We start from the raw sequence: 23,431 nt of genomic DNA on the forward strand, positions 1-23,431 counted from the left end.
TATTGTCCAAGGCAGGTCTTGTTAATCAGATGAAGGTGCACGATGATACGAGTTTCATTGTCGTTGGTTTCTTCAAAAAACCAATGACCGTCTTCTGTGTCATTTCTGCTTGAGAGTGTGCAACTCGCTAGCAGGACTGAAAAGTCATCTTCGGGGACATAGACGTTCAGGGACTAAGGGAGTTGCACTCGTCTGACAAGGCGTGGCAATCATCATGTATGTATGTATGTATGTATATAAAGGGCGAATGAACTCTTTTTCTGGGTCAACGGCCAACTAGCACCGTGTATATTTGTGTGTGTGTGTGTGTGTGTGTGTGTGTGTGTGTGTGTGTGTGTATGTGTGTGTGTATGTGTATTGGGGTGGAGAGGGCTCCCGTAAGCCGTGGTGAAGGCAGCCTTTCTAGGAGAAGCAAATCTCTGATTTAAAAAAACATAAAGCTGAAGACCATTACCCGCATTAAGCTGGTCTGCAGTTTAATTTGTTGCTTGCTATCTTGCTCTTGCTTGTTGCTGGATGTCAACATTTTGAACCGAGGGAGAGACTTAACTGTCGTACAAAGCTAAGACTCTGTAACATCATATTTGTATAGATACTCCCTCAGGCATTTGGGCTCATGGATTTTAAATGTCTGAGGGAGTGGCACTCGTCTGACAAGACGTTGCAATCATCATCATGTATGTATCTATGTATGGTATATCTGATATATCCGTGTTTAGAGCTCAAGGGTTGTTGTGGTCGTGTGTTAAAAGCATACAGATGCTGTAGCGTCATATATAGCTTCTGCCAGTCAAATATTCCCATACTAGCACGTCATGAGTTCTGTTACGCTAACGGGGCTCTGATGAATGGCGAGTGTATATCGCCAGTAAACTGAACCCCCACTGCCTTGTGGGATAAGGTTTTTAAACCAAAGTTTAATAGTAAAGTAACTCTGACAGAAACCTCCAGAAGAGCTTAGATCCTGTTGACAGCAAAATTCATAAAACACCGGCGTGTGTCTAGTTACCTAAGTCTCAGTCATGCGTAAATGACATTAAGGGGTAGACGAAGTTCCTGCAAGCCATGGTGAAGGCAACTCTTCTAAGAGAGAACAAACCTTACGAAAAATCTGCGTCAAAGTAATTACCGGTCATCTTGCAATGGCTTGTCACTGCGTTATTATTGCAGAGGCTCAGAAAGTGGCACTCGTGTGGTACAATCGTTTATCACTTTAATACAATGATGTACAGATGTTACTTGGGATTTTTCTTTTTATGTTTTTATCTTTTATATCTTATCTTGTATCTGCCATTCATTTCTATTGCAAGTACTATTGCGATGGAGGATTTACAGTGATCAGTTGGAGGTACACAGTCACAAGTCTTTACAGATAGAGGCCATCTTCGGTGGGTGTTCCTATGACTAAGCAGCCCTATTAATGGGGAGAACTGGTCACTCAGAGTCTTGGAAAGTGTTAGACAAGGTACACCAAAAATTGTCTGCCATACTGTCACTGGTTAGTTCCCTGCTGCTTAACGGTGGTTCATGTTAGCAGGAAGAACACTAAAACTTAGCTTCAAAAGGAGTAAAACTCAACTTATGCTGTTGGAATGTACGTACTCTTCTTGATAAAAGATCATCCAACCGTTCAGAGCGCAGGACGGCGCTTGTTACTGCAGAACTACGGAGACTTAATATCAGAAATCTGTCTCTAAGGAGATCAAATGACTAGGGTATCATCAGTCTACACTCGCTTCTGGATTGGTAAGCCGATAGGTGTCCGTGGAGATGGTGGGGTCGGTTTTGCGATTAAAACATCCTTGGTTGATAATGTAGAATTTCTTTCCAGTATCTGTGAAATATCGTGTTTCTCTCTCACACAACAGATTCATCACTATTCTTTCAGTCTTTTTTTTTAATTCAATTTTCACCCCAAACAAGGCACAGTGCCATTTTGAAGCAGGGGGCTACTATCAGGGACTTAATTTGCAGGGGCATTATGAAGGGAGATGGGTAGAAAGATGTTTGTTCACATTACACTTGAACTTCTGCATATCAGTACAGTTGGAAAAGCAGAATCCCGGAATGGAGTTCCAAAGACGTGCAGTTCTGGGGAAGAAACTATTGGAGTAAAAGGCTTTCTTGCACCTAGGGATCTCTAGTGTAAAGGGATGAGACTTAGTAGCTTGTCGGGTTTGTCGGGGGTAATTACGTCGAGGAGTTACAAGTGTCTTCAGTTCGTCAGAGCATTCACAATTAAAGTATTTGTAGAACAGGCAGAGGGATGCAATATCTCGTCGATGAGACAGAGGCTGAAGCCTAGATGACAGTTCAGGACTTAGGTTGGCGACTCTCTTTTGAACCCTGTCCAGGAGCAAGAGACAAGCAGCAGATGCATCAGCCCAGATGTGACAACAGTACTCCATACATGGGCGAATGGTGGCCTTATAGAGGTATAGGATACTGTCAGGCGTAAGTAGTTTTCTAGCACGGTAGAGGGAGCCCACCTTCCTTGCAGCAGCCTTGGCAATTCTCTCAATGTATCTAATCCAGTTCATATTCCCTGTAAATGTTAGGCCGAGGAGTTTAAAAGAAGTACTTTCATGCAATGTGTTCTTGGCCATTGCTATTGGTGGTAGAGAAGGTTTCTTGTAGTTTTTGAAGGAAACAAGCTTAGTCTTAGCAGCATTGAATGTGACCATCCATTTTTGTCCCCATTCCACTACGGATTGGAGGTCATCCTCTAGTGTTTCTGCTATTTCCTTGGATATGTGTTCATTTGTTTCCCCCTCATATCTGTTATAGAGAGTGGTGTCATCGGCAAATATACCCATCTCCGAAACAATTTTATAATGGAAGTCATTTATGAATATCAGGAATAATAGAGGTCCAAGGATAGACCCCTAAGATACTCCCACATTTATGTCATATTGTTTAGATGTACGACCGTCGAGGACAACTTGGATTTTTCTCTTATTTAAGAAGGATTTAATTACATTATGTATTCTTCCAGTGATTCCATATGATCTAATTTTCCTTAGAAGACCATCGTACCATACCCTGTCAAAAGCCTTAGAAATATCAAGGGTTACCGCTCTACCCTCCTCTGTTTTGTCCAGTGAACGGTATATACGTTCAGAAACTACAGTTAAGATATCTGCTGTTGAACGGGCTTGCCTGAATCCATATTGTTTGTCAGTCAGGAGTTTAGCAGCTGTTAGGTGCTAGACTAGGGCTTGATTAACTAAGGACTCAAATATTTTGGCGAAAAGCGGGAGGAGTCTAATGGGGCGATAATTTAGTGGGCCAGTTCTCTCACCAGAGTTCTTGAAGACTGGTACCACAGAAGTGATTTTACAGCAGTCGGGAAAGCAAAATTCGTTAAGGCATTTATTGTAAAGTTTGGAGAGAACTGGAGCAACCTCGGCAGAGCATTTTTTTAATAGCCTAGCCGGGATGAGATCTGGTCCACATGCTTTTGAGGTGACTAGGTTTTTTATAATAGCACGTACCCGAGAAGAAGTGATTTTCAAATCGTCTAGTGTGGCGTCTGTTCGCAAAGGAAAGTCAGGGAGGGAGCGGTGTACCGGGTCCAGTGTGGAGTTTGAGGCAAACCGACTGGCAAACAGATGGCGAGAGAGACGAGTAAATGTATGGTTAGATATAGTTTTGTAAGTTTAGGAATGTAAGGTTTGATATGGTTTAGTAAGTTTAGGAATGTATGGTTAGATATGGTTTAGTACGTTTAGGAATGTATGGTTAGATATGGTTTAGTAAGTTTAGGAATGTATGGTTAGATATGGTTTAGTAAGTTTAGGAATGTATGGTTAGATATGGCTTATATAAGTTTAGGAATAGGATAAAGTGTTAAAGTATGATTTACTTGCTATTAGAAATTATGATTTGGTACCCAAGCTAAATATTTAATATGACTGAAAGATAAGATATATGCTCAGTATAGATACAAGAGAACATTTGATACGGAGTACAGTTATACCTGAGAGATATAGGTTATTGCGTATTCTGTAAGTATAGTTAAATATAGATGGATGGTATAGTAGCATGTTTCATTGTATACGAATGCATGGAATTTTAGACAATTGAGTAAGTTGCCTTCAGACTTCAACGAAGGAGGATGACTTCGCCTTTCTCTTAATATCCGGAAGTTTGTATTACAATGTGTACCGGTTTAGTTTGTGTAATAATTATTGCAATACTATCTCTTATCAAAGAGATATTAAAGGTTACTGTTCATTATAGATTACTTTAAATCTATGCATAGGACTATGGCTAGTAAGTATTTACTTAGAAGCTTAGTTATGGGTTAGGGGTATAATCAGGAGCATGACTAAGAAATCTATGCACAAACCCTTTAATCGAATGAGGATGGCATCTTTTGTTTCTACGAGTTTCTGCGCTCCGTTAGTGCATCTACACTAATTAATGAAAAAAGTGTTAATCTTGGTGATTTGTATGTCCTTGTTGAGTGCTCTTAGCCGCTACGATAGTGGCCAAGAGTAGTCCATCAATTCAGTACCATAAATGTTAATGGCCGTAAGGTACAAAAGCTGTGTTCAGAATTTAATCTTGATATCTGTAACACATTCTTTTACCGTAAACTGAAGCACAAAGCTACTTGGATACATCCACGTTCAAGGCATGGTCACCTTATAGACTTCATCATAACTCAAAAACGCGACATTCGAGATGCGTATGCTGCTGGTTTCATGCGCAATGCTGAATGTGACGCTAATCACAGGTTGGTGAGAGGAAAGTTTAATCTACAAATCCCTAAGAAAGTTCGTCATAGTTGTGTTAAGGTGCTAGCCGTATTGATGTCGCCAAGTTTAATTTGCTTAAAGTTCAAAAGAGTATGGTGGAAAAGCTTGATAATCTTGCATTTGATGGCACATAGGTGAATTTCAAAACTCAGGTTTATTCTACTGGTGCTGAAGTTCTTGGCTTCAAAAGGAATTAGAACAGGGACTGGTTCTACGACAACCTTCTTAAAAATAATTGCTGATTAATAAACAGGCTATTTAGAATATTTGCTTCGTGATGATCATTCTGATCATACAACTAATTTGCGATAATAAAAAGTGGTCAACGCCACATTGCAACGTGAGCTGAAAAAAATGGCAACCAATGGTGGATGAATATAACGGAGCAGATTCAAAAGGCTTTTGATAGAGGGAATTCAAAGGAATTTTATGGTCTCCTGTGCCAAGTATTTTGTCCTCCTACCTCTTCAATATATCCCATGATGTCAAACGATGGTTCTGTTGTAATTAAGGATCAGGAAAATATTTTGTGATGATGGCAGGAGCACTTTACTGATGTGTTTCAAAATCCCTTAGCAGTAGATGCTGATGCAATTGATAACTTACCACGTATTCAGAATAGGTGGTTTGTGACGACTACCGTGAGATCACACTTTTGGAAGCTGTTGGGAAAATTATTGCACGACTGCTATTAAAGGGGCTACTGGAGAATGTTGTTTCCTAATGCTATTCCAGAGTCACAAAGTGGCTTTAGGTCTGGCAGATATACATGGATATGATTCTTTCAGCCCGGAAACTAAAGGCACATTTAGTGGCTTGAACGATTCAACTAAAAATACTTGAGGTGTATCTTAAACCTCAAGTGGCAATCACAAGTTCCCGATACTGAGGTCCTTGTGGGAGCATATTGCTCTAGTGTTGAGACTCTTTAATCAGATCTCATATGCGTTGGGTGGATCATCTGGTTGGAATGAAAGATTGTAGACAGCCGAAAAAAAGTTTATATGGAGCTGGAAAATGGCAAGCACCCTAAACATAAGCCTAGGGAGAAATTCGGGGACTGTACAAAGAGCAATTTAAAAGTCCTACAAATCAACATCGATACATGGCAAGAATTTACTATGCCAAGGCCGAAATAGCGAAATTTGTACGTGATGCTTAAGAGACAAGGAGGCGAGCCCAAAGCAATTTGAAGCGAAGGTTCAATTGATGGTCTTAATCATGACATACAGAGCTGGTAATGCGACACTTGTGAACGAGTGCTTTTGTCAAAAGCTGGCTACGTCAACCACCTTAAGGCGCACAAAACTCCTGTTCAGGTCAACTTTGTACATATTTGGCCGAACCAAACGATTTGTTTAATATGCAGTAAAGTTTGCAAGTTTACTGCTGGTTTGAGAAGACATGATTATTCATATAAATACCCTTCAACTTCCAGAAAAAGTCAACTCTGTGGAAATTTCTCAATTTGTATGTCACATCTACTTCAAGATGTGCTAATCTGCGGCGGAAGTGCAGAGTCATCTGAGATGGCATGGACTACGAAATGGGGAGAACTCTATGTGGCAGCGACCATCTGAAAAGATGCCGCAATCATCATATCTGGCATGAGAAGGAGTATTAACAACTTTCAAAAAGGATTTAAGACATTCATAGGAGATCAAAAATAGGAAATTATTTTCACTTTTTACACTGTTTTTATCATGAGTTCAAACGCGTAAATGAATCAGTGATTGCTCACTGCTAATTTAATAGCCTGTGTTATTTTTTATATCTTAGTGGAAAAAAGTGTCCTTATATTTTGAGTACTCTTCACAACTTTAAAAAACCATTGATAATTATTTTGCGTTATCGTAAAAACTGCTTATCATTAAGCTTTCGCTGGCAACAGACGTTAGTTTTATTTTGATTTGAGTGGCAACAAGCCTCACGAAAGTGCCAGTACTCTCCGCATTTTTCTGGTGGACTCATAAGATTTTTCCACCTCCAACGATTTTCCAACTACTTATAAATTCATATAAAGCGGCTTTAAATATATTTTCGAAATTTAGACACAATGTGAATGTCACTATTAATATTCACAAAATTAAAACATCGCAATGATTTGTAAGGCTTAAAGCAAACATTTTGCACGACTTTTTGCTCGCTTTCATTTTGGTAACTTACGTTCATCTTGTGTCCGATTTTTTTTATTTGTTGAAAAATGTCGAGACACATAACATCCAACGTCCATTCATTGATTTCCTGTCAAAATAGACAAAAATATCATCATCAATTAAAAGCATCAACCAATGAGATTAATACACGTTAATACAATTCTATTCATTAAAAACTTCCATTTTTCATTACCTTTCTTTCTTTTTATCACTCTTTTTTCTTTACTTGTTTCTTCCTTTACTCTCTCTTTTATTATCACTCTCCATTGTTGTTTACATCTTTCTTCAAATTGCTCACCTACACTGTACCTTTTACCTATATCGGCATATATAAATTTGTAAAGTTTCACTCAAATTGGAACAGTTTCCAGATCTTTTGCCATGGCGTCTCAACAAAGAATTTTGATGTCATTTATGTCCGTCGTTTATTTCGTGTCATGGTTTCACTGCATTCAGGTATGATAACACTTTTTTCTCTTTTTATGATTGAACAATGTTTGTTATTTTGTTTGTTTCTAGAAGTCTGTCTGTGCATTTATTAGTATTTGTAAATGAGAGACTATGCTTGTTATCTACTGCGTTTATTTATTTATACTTGTGTAGTTGTTGATCTCTCACGCTTTATTTATAAATTCATCAATTTAAGCTTTCAATTTAGACCAGCATCGCTATAAATTAATCTGTCTATTTATCGATCACTTCAGTAATCAATCCTTGCTACACTTATTAGAAGCATAGATTGAATAGGCATATGTTACACTCACTTAATCATCGTTATGAGCTAATTAATTTCGCCAATTATACACCGATTCGCTGGTTTATTACAATTTAGCGTATATCTATTATCAGTCTAAAGATGGTTGCTACGTTTGATTCTGGTCTCAGAAATAAGGGTTATCCTTAGGGAAGTGTGACATTTATTCGAGAATCTGTACCGGCGTTGGTCTTTACAAACGTTGTGCTCCTGACCTTTTCTCTAGCTTGTGGAAATATTTAATCTATGTTTGTCTCAGTTCTATTTTCCTCATGGACAACACTGTTTTCCCATATTCTTATATATATATATATATATATATATATATATATATATATATATATATATATATATATATAATCGTTCAGATACAGTACTGTATCACAACTCATCAGGGTAGCTAGACTAGCACTTTTCCCTTGCCGCCTAAAACCGTACAGATGTAAGTAATTGACACTTATATTTTTTTATTTTTTTATCTTTGTATAAACGCCTGTATTTCATTCATATTACGCCTTACGCGTGTTTCTTTGAATATCGGAAGACCACTAACTCGCCAGATACAAATGTATGTTGCTCATAAAACTGCAAGAATGTCTAATATACCCGCTGAAAAGAATTTGAAAAAGAAAGGGATAAAAAGAAACAGAAGTGTGTAAAGTCTGCTAAAACATAGATATAAAAACACACTTATTGTAGTGTTTATATAACCACTCGCCAAAAGGTAAAAATAAAATAATTTAATTCAAAACGCACACGAAAATATTTGACGTCTCCATATTGGATTTTAAAAGATCAGATTAATACTTTCACGATTGCGTAATCAGTGTCTAGATTAAATACGAATATTTAATTTCAATCATGGTCCTCTTAATAAGTACTTGACACAAAATATGCATAATACATTTATTTATCATCTTAGTAGAAAATAATTATAACTGATTAAAATCTACTTTTTGTGATTTTTAGACTCTAATTACTTATTCAATTAAAAACAGAGGCAAAAAGGCAATGACAACTCCATATTTGGGAAAATATGAAATTGCGTCCCCTTTTCAATTTATAATCAGATTTTAACAAATATCTGACAAGATGCACACAAAATTATATTAAATTATAGGGTGTTCTATACATTAATATTTCTATTTATCTTACCCCAACCGCAGTTAATTTTAAATAACGTCACTATTTAACAAGGAATAATTGTGAGTGTATGCATCTATATTTCTTTGCACAGTTTCTGCTCTTGTCGTGGTTTTTATTTAATCAATCTTAAATTAAATGATATACGCTTCTAATGACATTTTTATCTGTAACCGTTTGAGAGTTTAGAATTTTCTACTAATCAATGTTGAATTAATTTCAATCCGGCATTCATGCATTTTTGGCTCCGACGAATAAAGCTAAAATATTTCTCATTTAACATTTATTAACTTGTTTTGATTTCTGTAATGCAATGTTTTTCATTACCTAAACCTGATGCAACTATCAACGTGTCATGATGAAGCATCGTATTAAAAGAATGTTAGACTAAATCCACATCTTATATGATCATATAAACTAAACAACGATTTTTAAATGCGAATATTGTAAAAAGAGAAAATGTTATAAAAACGTCCGATCAGTTATAAGCATTATTTTGACGCGTAGAAGATTCAATGAACAAAAAATCATTATAGTCAAAGCAAAATGCTGGCTAATAATCCGATAATTTCTGCTTCCGTTATGCAGCGGTATTTAGGGTAACTTAAGACACTATTTGCCTATCGGTATGCAAACTGATTAATCAGGATCCGCTGTAAACAAAGTTCATTTGAAATAATTTCAAAGACTAGCCATTTCAATCTAGGTTGTAGAGAGGTAATTTGAAAACGACGAGAAGTGAATTTTTTTTTTAAAAGGGAAAAGAGATACTCTATAATTTGAAGAGCGGAAAACTCCCGAGTGAATGTGGCAGAATAACCATTCAGTTTGCTACCGATGTATAAAAAAACAAGCCAATAAACTTGCTTCGACTTCTGTAATGAGATTAATTAGTTTTATAGCATGCAGCACTGTATAGTTATTTAACCTATTTACATAAAATTGTACTTTTGATTATTTTGTTCTTTTTTAATATTTAGGGTGGATATGCACATCCTGAAATCCACATACCGGTAAGCTAATATTTTTGTTGCTTCTTCTGATGACTTAAAATTATTGTTCTTATAATTTAAAATGTATATACATTTATATGTTCAGTAGGATTAAACAAATCCAAATAGCGGTCATAGCCCTTCCATCCATCTCGATCGATCTTTGATCCTACGGACACGATAAGTTGGTTGTTTAGCCTTCGTTATAACGTAGATCTGCTAGATATATAATCGTAAATTTATTGCATGTCAAGAAATATATGAATAAAGTGTAGTTGGTTATATACATGTGTGTGTGTGTGTGTGTGTTAGAGAAACATTTTAATAGATCCATAAAATAGATTAATGCAGTTTGAAGAATTGTTTCGCAATTCCTTACAATGACGCTAGCCAAATCCGGAGAAGATCCGGTTTTTTTTAACGATTAATTTTTTAAAAAGAGTCTTTGGAATGTTGAAGTTTTTAAAGCTTCAGCAGATTGCATTTTGAAGATGGGAACTCTTTCGAGATAAGTCGTTTCAATATTAATTTTAATTTTTATCTTTTTTTAATGGAGAGGAGAGAATGCATTGTGGATGCGTTATCGGCAGCTCCCGTTACTCTCGTATCTCTTTATTAGTCCCTCAGTCCTCATTTTTTAATGATGTATATAACCAACTGACAAAGAGAGAAGAAAAAGCTGTATTCTACGTTGGCCGTAGTTTGTGCGAACACTTGCTAGAGAAGTCGGAAATTTTCTGTTTCTATGTCTATTCTTGTAGCCATGTCACTAGTAAGGGTGCTGGAGGTAAACGTTTTATCTGGGCTGAAGTTGTTCCCCTGATAGTCAGGGACCCGAACCTTGGATTAACAACTAAGGAGGCTATCCTATCAGCAGGTGCAAAGTATTGGGGCTGCTGTATTGCTATTTTGGTGAATGGATTCTGGATCATGCAGTAGCTTCTGGTGAGGCTTCTCGATGCCATATTAGTGGGTAATTGTTACGGCTTTACCTTATCATGTGCTACAAAAAATTTCTTTGTTACTTTTTCTCTCTTAGTTTTCGTCTGTACCGCTCTAAACAAGTCTGTTGACATAGTCTACAAATCCCAAAACTCCATCATGACAAGTTTCAAGAAAAAATACACGATTAAACCCGGATCTCCAACGTCTAACGTATATCCCCACTACCATGTCTCCTTCTGCAACATCAGAGGTCTACGTTCCAACCTTCCAGAGGTTAAAATCCAATTACAGGAGACTAAACCAGACCTATTCTTCCTAAGCGGACCTGGCATTGGGCAGACTATTTCCCCATACGACTTCGTAATTAAAGGATACTCTAACTTAACTTCCAAATCTGACCCCCAAGATCGCCATGGGCATAGAATATGTGCCTATATTAAATATGGCTTTCCATGTGGTAGGGACATCTCCAGAGAAGATCCTAACTTGCCCTATATATGCTTGCTAACACTACTGCGTTTATATTTACTCTCTGTCGCCCCACAACAGCAGAGTTACTATCTTTAAAAGCATATCTGAGAAAATTGACCACGTCCTATCTGCTTATCCTTCAGCTTTCACTCAAACAAGAGTAACGATGAGGGGAGGTTCTGTCACGATTTCACCATTGCTTATGGCCTCACTCAGATTGTTCACGAACCTACCTGTGTGCTCGACACTAACAGCCAGTATGCGAGTCTTCTAGACTCACATACTGGCTGTCAGCCTCACAACTTGCCCTGAACTGTGTTCAGTTTCCATTCTGTCTTCACTTCGATCTTCCGACCATACTGTTGTATTAGTTAAAATAAAAATGAAATGTAATAAGTCCTCACGCATACCTCTCCATTGTACAGTATATCGATATTCTATGGCTGACTGGGATAGCTTCCGTACATTTATATCAGATCTACCTCTTCTTTCAATGTTTAAAAGGGGTGTGTCCTATATAGTATAAGACCTGACGAAATGATTAATTATAGGTATAGACCGTGTCATACCCTCGAAAGATTCCAGCAAAAACCCAACAGCCAGCCGTGTTTCTCTCCAGAATGTTCTGCTGCCATTTTTCACTTTTTCCATTGCTTCCAACGTAATAGATATACTGAGATTCAAGCCATTTGCAGGACTGCCAGCAACCACTGTAAAAAAGTAACAAAGAACACAATAGAGTGGTATGCTTAGTCCGTCACATCCAAAATAGCTGGGCAGCGGCTTGGTTCCCACCAGTTTTGGCAAATAGCAAACAGAATCTTGAACAGAAGCGGGTGTTCTATTCCAACTATGATCAATGGACCTGAGGTAATCTCGTTAGTATCAGACAAAGCCAAACTCTTTGCCAAGTACTTTGCAGTTAATTCTATCCTTTGCGACCAAGGCCGCCAACCCCCAATATTTCCTCATATATCATAAAACACGCGATATACAAATAGCTGTACGTGATGTTGCCAAGATAATCAAAAACCTTGATTCCAGTAAAGCAACCGGCCATGACAGTATTCCGATTATAGTACTCAAAAAATTTCAATCAGAACTAGCGCCCATACTCATAAAACTGTTTAAACGTTGTCTTAAGGAGAATTGCTTCCCATCAGCCTGGAAAATCTCCCCAGGACAATGCGTCATGAGTAAGTTGCGGGAATCTGTGTTAAATAGAGAAGTAATCAACTATCTCAGTAAAAACAAAAACCTGTTTAGTGACACACAATATAGTTTCCGTCCTGCTAGATCTACAGCAGATGTGCTTGCAGTTACATCTCATAGGATTAACGAATCTCTCGACGAAGGCAACCTTTCTAGGGCAATTGCTCTTGACATATCAAAAACATTTGATAAGGTATAGCATAAAGGTTTACTTCACAAGATCTCCAGCTATGGTACAGCTGGAAATGTCTTCTTAATTATTAAATTATTTCTCTCTGATAGGTTCATAGGAGTATTAGTTGATGGGAAAAATCAGAAGCTCACAGTATTAATCCTGGACCCAACTCTTTTCCTGATCTACATTAATGATCTTCCAAATCACATCCTTATATCATCCGTAGACTTTTACTAGTGATTCCCCCAATAAAGAGCGACAGGTGTATTTTCAAATTTAATTATCCACTGACAATAGTGCTAAAGAATATATATATATATATATATATATATATATATATATATATATATATATATATATATATAAGATAAGCTTGCTTGCTTGCGCGTTTAGAACGGTCCATCCGGTTTCTGACTTCCAGTTGAAACAAAATTTGTCTGCTTACCTATTTTATGGCCACGCCGTCTTAAGTTTGATATTTAAGACCACTGCTGCTATTCAAAGCATACACAAAGTCAACCATATTTTGTTTTATCTTAGATTAACGTGTTTCCCTTATAAATAAATTAAATTAAACTCCGTTTATTAAAAAAAAACTGATTTAAATATAAATATACAATATATAACTATAATTATACTTATAACTATAGTTACTGCTTTTACTTGCACTCCTGTGGATTCTGGCGTTTTTGTTTTTGTTTTTTTTAGACATTACTAAATAAATATTTTCTCTTCAAGGTGGACGGAGAGGTAGAAACTTGGTTTTAGTCGTGCTTTTAGTAGGACTTCTTTAATTTTAAATAGTGCTTGCTGTAGTTCTCTGGAAGATTCTTGATCTTTATTTTGCTCACTTATCACTTCAAATAGCGCATTAAATGCAACAAAAAAAAACTTTTAAAAACGTAAATAAAGAAATGAAAAATAATGATGGGGGCGCAGATCGAATTTTTCTCAAATTGAAAAGTCGCAAATAAAAACAAAAACAAAATAATAAGAATGGCGGGGGAGCTGAAGGAGCCAACGTCAAATCGGGGCTGTAAATCGGTTCTGAAAATGGAGGATGGATTTACTGGAACTTGTATGTGAAACTGAACCTCTTTCAAAATCTTTTAATATTATTTTTTTTTTAATTTTTCGATAATCCAATGATCTGCAGAAATACTTGAAAAAAGATGAAAAGAAAAAATTGTAAAGGGGGTGCCGATTGTTCAGGTTCACCTACATATTTTTAAAAATATTTTCTTTACCCAAGTTGTGCTTAATTCAAAGTAGAACTTGATTTGAAAGCAAATACCTTTTTCGTGCGCAAAATTATTTATTTACGATTATTTTATGCATTTTTATTGCAAGCTTTTATTGTTTTCAAACAATAAAACAAACCAAATGTGATTTCTAACTACTTGATCGACGTACATATTTAAAAAAAAAAATTAGTTTTTTTTTTTCGCCCTAATCCAGCGTAGCTTACCTCTTAAAAGGAAATTAAAATCTTCTTTCTTTCTTTTCTTTTTGATTGGGGGGGGGGGGCTAATACGTTTCAACAGCTTGTTAAGATAATATAAATGAAAGAATTTTTTTTTAATAATGAAAATTTGACATTTTAGCGTGAAAGATGACTTTCCCATATAAATTTAACATAATATAAGAACCCACTTCTTGGCGACGTAGCGAGACATGTAATCCTAAGCATTATTTTTTGTCAGGTTTTATGACGGTGGGGGGGTGGGAGAGAAAGGGAAAATGAGGTGGGACGTTATAAGTTCCAAATATTTTTTAAAATACGTAGAAATTTAATAAAAAACGTGTGTGGAGGGATTTTTCATTTTTAATTATTATTTCTTGATACACACACACACACACACACACACACACACACACACACACACAATCTAGAGTTCACCTGAACACTCCCTCCTTGTAATTTTTCTTTTCGTTTTTTTTTTTATGTTCAGTTTGTTTCAACGGATTACACTCGTCTTATATAAAGGATATTTCATTTAATCTAAGGGCAATGATGGTAAGACCTCTATAACGTAATGTATTCCATATTCTTTTCACTGGTCGCCATGTTTATTTTCGTGAGAGCGTGAATTCAATATTTTGTGCGCGTGCGAATTTGCGTATTGTTTCACTGGCCATCGTTTGTTTTTGCGTGTGACTGCCTTCAATTTTTACACGTTTATACTTGAATTCTGTATCTCACTTGCACTTTTAAACGTTAATTCTGTACACAAACTATTCCATAGCTAGCTATAACATATTGGTGCAACGGGTCACAAGTATATATATACATATATATATATATGTGTGTGTGTGTGTGTGTGTGTGTGTGTGTGTGTGTGTGAATAAAAAGGAAAAACCTAAAAGAGTAAAAATAAAAATAAAATCAACGTTTCGTCCCCATTTCAGGGGACATCATCAGGATTTCTAGGCGAGGATGTACAGGAAAGACGGTCATATCACATGCGAAAGAGGAGAAGTTTAGTTCTCTTTCTGTTCTTTCGCATGTGATATGACCGTCTTTCCTGTACATCCTCGCCTAGAAATCCTGATGATGTCCCCTGAAATGGGGACGAAACGTTGATTTTATTTTTGTTTTTACTCTTTTAGGTTTTTCCTTTTTATTCACATAACGTCTAAAGCATCATTTATATCTTGCTTTATTTTATTCATATATATATATATATATAAAGAGAGAGAGAGAGGCAGACAGACAGACAGAGAAAGTGAGATTTCTTGGTGAATTTTTTAACAAAAAATACGGTTATTAGCGTCTTCGCTTGAAGATCGTTTTACTTAGAAACTCTCCCATATTTTATTGGTACGTAGATAAATAATATTTTTAGTCATTCTTTAAAACAGTAACCTACGGACACGCATTTTTTTAGGTTCTTACCACTCTTCAGCGTAATTTGACCGTGTCTCTTGAAAACGAACCCCGGTCCATGTGTATTACAGTCCGGCGCAGTAACCGATACGCTAGAAAGGCCTATATAATTTTACTGTTTATTTTTATCGTTTATAAACTTACTAGCAGTTCATCCCGGCTTTGCTCAGGCCATATGTACTGTTCATAAATTTATGTGTTTTATATATATATATATATATATATATATATATATATATATATATATATATATATATATATATATATATATATATATATTAAAGTGTTTGACTCATGCCCAGGAACTTGCACCTAAAATTTCAAGCGTTTAGACCCAAAATTGGCGGAGGAGTTTAGGTAGAGTTGGCAAAGGTAAATTCTTTCAACGTTGACTTCTTGGCAAAAATTTCGCCCAAAAACCGATTTAAAAGCTTGCTGCATGTCTGAATACACTTTATGTAAAATTTCAAACGTTTAGACCCAAAATTGCCTGAATAGTTTGCTAACGATCTCAAAGGTCAACCTTTTGAACTTTGCCCCCTTGGTAGCTCAAATTCTCGGCCAGCAACTGATTAAAAACTCGCCCTATTCCTGAAAACACTTTATGTAAAATTTCAAATGTGTAGACCAACAATTGGCTGAGTAATTTGGTATAGACCGCAGAGGTCATTTTTTTACCTTTGACTTCAAGTTTTTCCCTTAACATTTTTTTTTAGATCAAATCAACTTAAAAAGTTTGATCCATTTCCAGGTAACCTGCATATAAGATTTCAAGTGTTTAAACTAAAAATTGGCGGAGGAGTTTGCTACATTTTTAAAGGGTCAAATCATTGACCTTTGACCCTTTTACAGCCAAATTTCTAACCGAAAACATATTAAAAATATTTTTCCAAATCTCAATACTCCTGATGTCTAATTTCGAGTCTGTAGACTGAAAATTGATAGAGTAGTTTGGTCAGGAAATGTACACACACAGACACAGATTTTTTCACTTGTATAGATATATAGATATATGTAGATTTCTTGTGAATTTTCTTAAACGATAAATACGGGTCATTAGCGTTTTTGCCTCGAGGATCGTTTCACTTAGACAATCGCTCATATTTTATTTGGATGCAAATAAATAATATTGATATTAATTTTTATTATTTTTATAACAGTAATCTACGGACATAAAAATAATATATTTGTGTGTGTGTGTGTGTGTGTGTGTGTGTGTGTGTGTGTGTGTGTGTGTGTGTGTGTGTGTGTGTGTTCATAATAATCAAAGGTGCTCGATTCTTTAGGATCAGTTTCATGTATCTTCAACTTGAATAGAAAGGTTTTTTTTCTAAAAAACGAGATGTAAGCTTTCGTTGAAAAACCAGAGTCACTTTACATATTCGTCCCACGTAAAACCGTGTACAAACTGTATGCAATAAAAGAATTGCCAAAACGTTATTATACACTGTCCTTAATTTTACCTAAATTTAACTTTTAGTAGAAGAAAACGGATCTTCAAAAATTGTTTACTTTTCATATAAAGTAGAATCAGTAAAGCAGATGTAAGCTTTTTAAAATTGCAATTTGTATCCTTAAAAATAAACTTCGATTTCAATCGATTTTGTTATTCTTCTAATTAATCTTTTTCGATGTTATGGTTTTACTTCGTTATGAATAAAAACAGGTAACTGTTGCTATCATGCACACATATACTTCCATTCTTATTTATGAAAACTGGGTATAAATTAAATAAGAAACACTTGTCATGATTAAACGGAAAAAGAACATAATATATGTGAATAATGAAGTCGATTACTTAATATCGATCTCTTGATATCGATCACATTATGAATGATGAAGAATTTTAGAATAACAAAACATGGACGAAGCAAATTCATATCTAGAAATTATAAATTATATCTAGAAAGACATTAGGTATTTACAGGATGGACCAGATGAAGTTTGCCAACATCCTTATCTAATATTTGTTTCGGTTTGATTTTCTTACGCACTTGTAGTGTGCAGCCGTTTTAATAATTAACATGAAAGTCAACTCATTTTATTTATTTCTCGTGCAAAGTAAAGTTAAACAACGTTTTCCGGGAGGAAGATAAACTATAACATGAATAAGATTTGACTTATTAAATGGAAAATTTATAAAGGGATTTAGTTAAGTGAAATGTACAAAGTTTCAAAACATGGTCTAAAATAGCTAAATGCAAAAGATTTATAAGGTTCACGTTCATCTCAGTATAAAAAAGAGAAGTATTATTAAGCGTATGTGTAAAGAAATGTTTAACTGATTTAAAGAAATGCTAAGTTGATGTTGTTTCTTTTTTAATTGTTTCACAAGGACTCGTGGCGCGGTGGATAAAGCACTTGGAAAATTCAGTTGTTAGTTACATTTTCTGGAGATTGAATGATATATTATCAGTGCGGCCGACAATTAATGTACAATTGTGGACTTCTACTTAATTATGGCTGACGGACGAGGGCATAGTACCCAATGCATTAAAAAAAAGGGTTCGGTTTGAAATTACTTGGAGACTCCCAAGTTCCACAGCACTAAAGAACGTATTCAGTCTACGTATTTATCAATTAAAAATGATATTTATTATTAATAAAATATATCAAATAACAACATATTTAATTAATATTTTAGTGATAATGAGTTTATTACTTACATATGTTAAAATTTTTATACAATTAAATATTAATAAAATGCAATATGCAACGTATTTAAACAAATACATTTTACATATGTAGGAATTTATTATTATATTATTATTGTTGCTTGGTCAAACAATATCCTAAAACATGAAATTTTCAGTTATACAAATGGCGTATGTATTATTATAGAATCATTTCTCTATTGAATATTATATATTACGAGGAATAATTTGCCCGGTGGACAAATTCGCAAAATATGTGTGTGTGTGTGTGTGTGTGTGTGTGTGTGTGTGTGTGTGTGTGTGTGTGTGTGTGTGTGTGTGTAATAATAACTAATTATAATGTAGGTCATTAAATTCTGTCTGTGTTTGTTTACAATATCACATCAGTTGATATTTGTCTTAAAGAGGAATGCCTTGAAAACTAACTTGTGATTAATGTTTAGTTTTAAAATATGCAAAGAAATAATTTGCAGCGATTTAAAATAGTCCCTCTTTTTTATTGTAAATTGAATTCATTAATAAGAAAAAAATTTAAATAAAATTGTGAGGTACACCTGAGCTTGTACATGGGATCATTCAATCGGTAGTCAAATGCTCTACCACTGAACTATGTTTCTAGGTGTCAACAAATCTGTTATTTTCAAAGAAGAAATTGACTGTTGAGATTTTATTGTCTCTCTTGCCGGTGCAACCTAAAATATTTTTTAAATCGTTTTTTTATTTTCGATACTTATCGTACGAATTTCTGTATAAAACACATCTAAGAACACTGCCAGGCATATAAATTATCTTTGTATGAAATTTGCAAAAGATAGGATCAGTCGTTTCGGAGCCTATAAGGAAGGAACTCGCACAAACAAACTTAATTTTGTATAATAATAGAGATGAATTATTCGTGTTTTCTGATGTTTTTTTATGTTTGTTTCTGTTTGGAATTGTTACTTTTTTAAATTAGCGCTATGTTTTATGTATTATTATTATTATTTTCATTATTATTATTAACGTTATTATTATTATTAATATTTTCATTATTATTATTATTTTAATTATAATTATTATATTTACCGTTTATTATTATCATTATTATTATGATTATTAATATAATTCTCATTATTATTATTATTATTATTATTATTATTATTATTATTATTACCTCACAAAGTACTTTCACACAAGTCATAAAGGATTTCTCCTTGAGAACAACCTATAGTGTTCTTCGGAAGCTAATTGACAACAAGTCTCCCCAGATTTCCAGTACTCTCCACTTTATCGATAACATTTGCAAATGAATTTGCGTTATCGTAACAGCCACTTGCCATTGATTTCTCACTAGCAGTGGCCATTGGTCTCCACCGGAGTTTGAGTGGCAATAAACCTCCTCAAGGTACCAGTTCTCTTGGCATTTGTCCAGTGGAGGTCTGGTCAGCGCTTTCTCCTCAGCCTTTCCATCCTTCTTGAACCTTCTCGACTATTTGGCACCATTCTTGGGGGGGGGTGATTGGCTAATGGGAATGGGGATAGAGAACTTATAGATATGCAGCTCCAATGTTCTTGGTTCCATGTAACGTTTCGCGTTTTGTCTCTGCAGCAGGTCGTCTGGCCCGTGCATGTTGCTCATGTATTAGTCTCCGCATTCCCGTGTTTTCCTTAATATTTCAGCTGTTGTTATATTGTTATTCGTTGTTTTTATTATTTTTATTATTATTTGTATTATTATTATACATGTTTTCATTATTTATATTAGGGAGGTATTTCTAACATATTAGAACAGATCGACTTTGCATGCGACTGTAATTTCGAGAAAAAATTGGTCAAATATGTGGTAGATGAAACGGTGAGTTTTATTCTTATTTTCTACTATATTTTTACCTACTAAAATATATATTTGTGTATTAATTATTTGTACATTTAAAATTGCTTGTAATGTTTTCGCATGACGAATGCTTAATTCTCTCTTTATTGATATTTGAAAAATATTTTAAGTTATCGTCATATCGATGCTAATGAACGGATCTAGACCAATGCCTCAGCATGAAAAATATCTGAATTACATCGTGGTAGTTCAAAATACAAAGACAACTTTATATTAAAAAAAATTCTTTCGGCTGGACTTGTAACCATGGAATCAGGCCGCAGATGAGTTTAAACTCATCATGTCGACAACGCATTAATCACAAGGTTAGCGCGAAAACCTCATTCTGTAAAGAGCGCCACCCAATATTAGCATATTCTAGAACGCTTTGGATCTTTACCGGAGAGTTCTTTGATTTTTTCGACTTAGTATTATAATATTCCAGAATCGTCCCGGTCTTTCTAGAATGATCTGGAATTTTTTGTGACATTTTACAATTTTTACTTAATCTTCCTATTTCATTTTTCTGGTTTTTGTTGTTTTTTTTTACTTTGTTATTGTACATTTTCGTGAAAGAAAATATTTCTGGAATAATGAATACATATTGTAGGGAAGTTATATTAAACAACTAATAAAAACATTAATAGATACAAATTGTTTGCAATACATTGTACTAATGTTATCGATCAAATGTGAGACAGTTTTTGGAAGACCTTGTGATATCTTAGCTTTTTATGACTCTATATAACTTGACACGTACATATATTTCAGCTACAGCATGTTGCACAAGTCGCAGGCGATGAACCGGCTCGATGCTATAAAACAAAGCCAGAAAATGAGGAATTCTGCAAAAATATTCCAGAAATCGTAAGTAAACAGTTGTTACGTTTTTACCCATAGGAGATCGACAAACCAAATAAAAGTAATCACTACTGCTATGACAACAGCATATTCTTTTCCTTGTTTTGATTCTCGAGTAATATTCATTGATATCTTATGTTTTTATGTAGAGTTATGTGTTTCTCGGTTGATTAACTGTGTCTAACTGTGTCGGATATATACTCGAAAGTCAAAACAATGAACAGAATATGCTGTTGTCCTTGCCATAGAAATTACATACGTGTGCGGATGTTCATATTCCTCTGCGTGTTTTTTTTTCACTTTACAACAATTAATAAAAGAATCTGTGAAAATGAGTGCTATTTTATTATAAGAACTAGATGTATGTATATATGTGTATGTGTGAGTCAGTGTATGTGTGTGTTTATTTATCTGGAATATATATATATATATATATATATATATATATATAATAAAATAAATAAACAATACATCTTATTCTTAAATAAATTGTTTCTTTATTTTTTGTGGAAAATTTCAGCTAGATCAGACAATTGGAAGTGCGTCAGGGGCATTACTTATTGGACGCTCCTCGTAGCAATGTTTTGCTACAATCATAAATCGGAAAGTGTCAAATATACATCTTAACATTCGGTGCAAATACGTATAATTTATTCTGAGAATCAGTTACTAAATTATATAAAGATTGAGTTATATATATATATATACATATATATATATATATATATATATATATATATATATATATATATATATATATATAATATTAAGCTGAATGTCTGTGTGTGTGTGTGTGTGTGTGTGTGTGTGTGTGTGTGTGTGTGTGTGTGTGTGTGTGTGTGTGTGTGTGCCTGGTCACGAATAGGCTCCTATAGGGTTGACTATTTTAAAAAACTGATTACATATAATGATAGAAGATGTATCGAAACACAGGAATGGGTACATTTGATCTGGCAGAACGGTGGTTCATTAAAATTGTGAGGTCTACGTTCGCGCCTGGTCCACAAGTATGGAAATAAAAAATTTTAAAAAAACGTTTACAAGTGTTTTGGATATAGATTTACATAAGAATACTTTTATAAGTATGTTTAAACTTAAACAGGAATGGCATAATAAAATTGTGGGGTCTACGTTCGCGCCTGGTCCACAAAGTATGGAAATAAAAAATTTAAAAATTAAAAAAAAAACGTTTACAAGTGTTTTTGATACAGATGTACATAAGAATACATCGATAAGTATGTTTTAACTTAAACAGGGATGGTATAATAAAATTGTGGGGTCTGCGTTCGCCCCTGGCCTCCATAGAATGGAAATAGGCACAAACTTTAATAAAGACTTTTCATATCTATCTGCGTAAGTATACTTTGATAATTATGTTTCAGTTTGAAGAAATGTGGTATAATAAAATTATGGGGCGTTCGTTCGCGCCTGACCTCCATAGAATGTAAATATGTCACAAAGTTTAACAAAGTTTTTAAATATAGATCCACAGAATATTGTGATAAGTGTTTCAGTGTGAACAGGTATGGTATAATAACTTATATGGTTTATCTATTTTATTTTTACTTTCATCATATTTTGCTTTGGTTTTGATACCCCTAAATTCGAAGCTATCTCTTTACAACCCTTCCTTTTCATAACTTATCATACTTTCATAAATCAGAGTTCATATTCTGTAGGCTGTTTGTAACCCAGTCAACGACGGGTACTTTTGCTAGTATATATATATATATATATATATATATATATATATATATATATATATATATATATATAGGTAGATAAATAGATAGATAGTAATACCAATAATGATCTTTTTTATATCAATATATATATATATATAATGTATATATATATATATATATAGAGAGAGAGAGAGACAGACAGACAGACAGACAGACAGAAATAAAAAGTAACAAACCACAAAATATTTGAAAAAAAAAATATTTTCAAATATTTTGTACTGGTATTTTTTGTTTTTTAATCTCATTCATCCAGAGGAAGTCTCGAAATAAAAACGAAACGTTGATGAACACATAATACGGTTTGTTCCTTTTTATTTCTCTATTTTGTCGGAATACTATTTCTATTATTTTCATCATATATATATATATATATATGCATATATATATATGTATATATATATAATATATATATATATAATATATGTATATATATATATATATAATCTTCTTCTTCTCTTCTTCTCTTCTATCTTCTTATATATATATATATATATATATATATATATATATATATATATATATATATATATATATATATATATATATATAAATAAAATGAAATGAACTCATTTTTTCCCGTCGGATTTGGACCTTAATAGGATTAAAAATCAAGATATTTCATGCAAATATAATATGCACAAACGGCAGAACAATATCTGAGGTGTGTTATAGGATTATTATTTCTCAAATTCCTCGATAATCTTAGATTGCTATACTTTTTCTGCTGAGAAGTCACGGCCAAAATCGGTTAAGATCAATGGAAGTGGTAAAATCTTTTCTCTCTAATAAATTCCTCCTCCCCCCGCCACCACTTAACACCG

General features: G+C 34.2%; 1 protein-coding gene across 1 annotated transcript; it reads left to right on the plus strand.

The window, feature by feature from the left end:
• Positions 1-7,282: 7,282 nt before the first annotated feature.
• Positions 7,283-20,904, plus strand: LOC145256074 (uncharacterized). The gene is made up of 4 exons (XM_080114657.1): positions 7,283-7,375; positions 9,797-9,829; positions 19,897-19,986; positions 20,776-20,904. The coding sequence occupies exons 1-4, from the start codon at positions 7,301-7,303 to the stop codon at positions 20,902-20,904; spliced, it is 327 nt and encodes a 108-aa protein (XP_079970783.1). The 5' UTR covers positions 7,283-7,300.
• Positions 20,905-23,431: the final 2,527 nt, after the last annotated feature.

Source organism: Euprymna scolopes, chromosome 32 (genome assembly GCF_053919585.1).
Source record: "Euprymna scolopes isolate OS-2025 chromosome 32, ASM5391958v1, whole genome shotgun sequence".
Lineage (NCBI taxonomy): Eukaryota > Metazoa > Mollusca > Cephalopoda > Sepiida > Sepiolidae > Euprymna > Euprymna scolopes.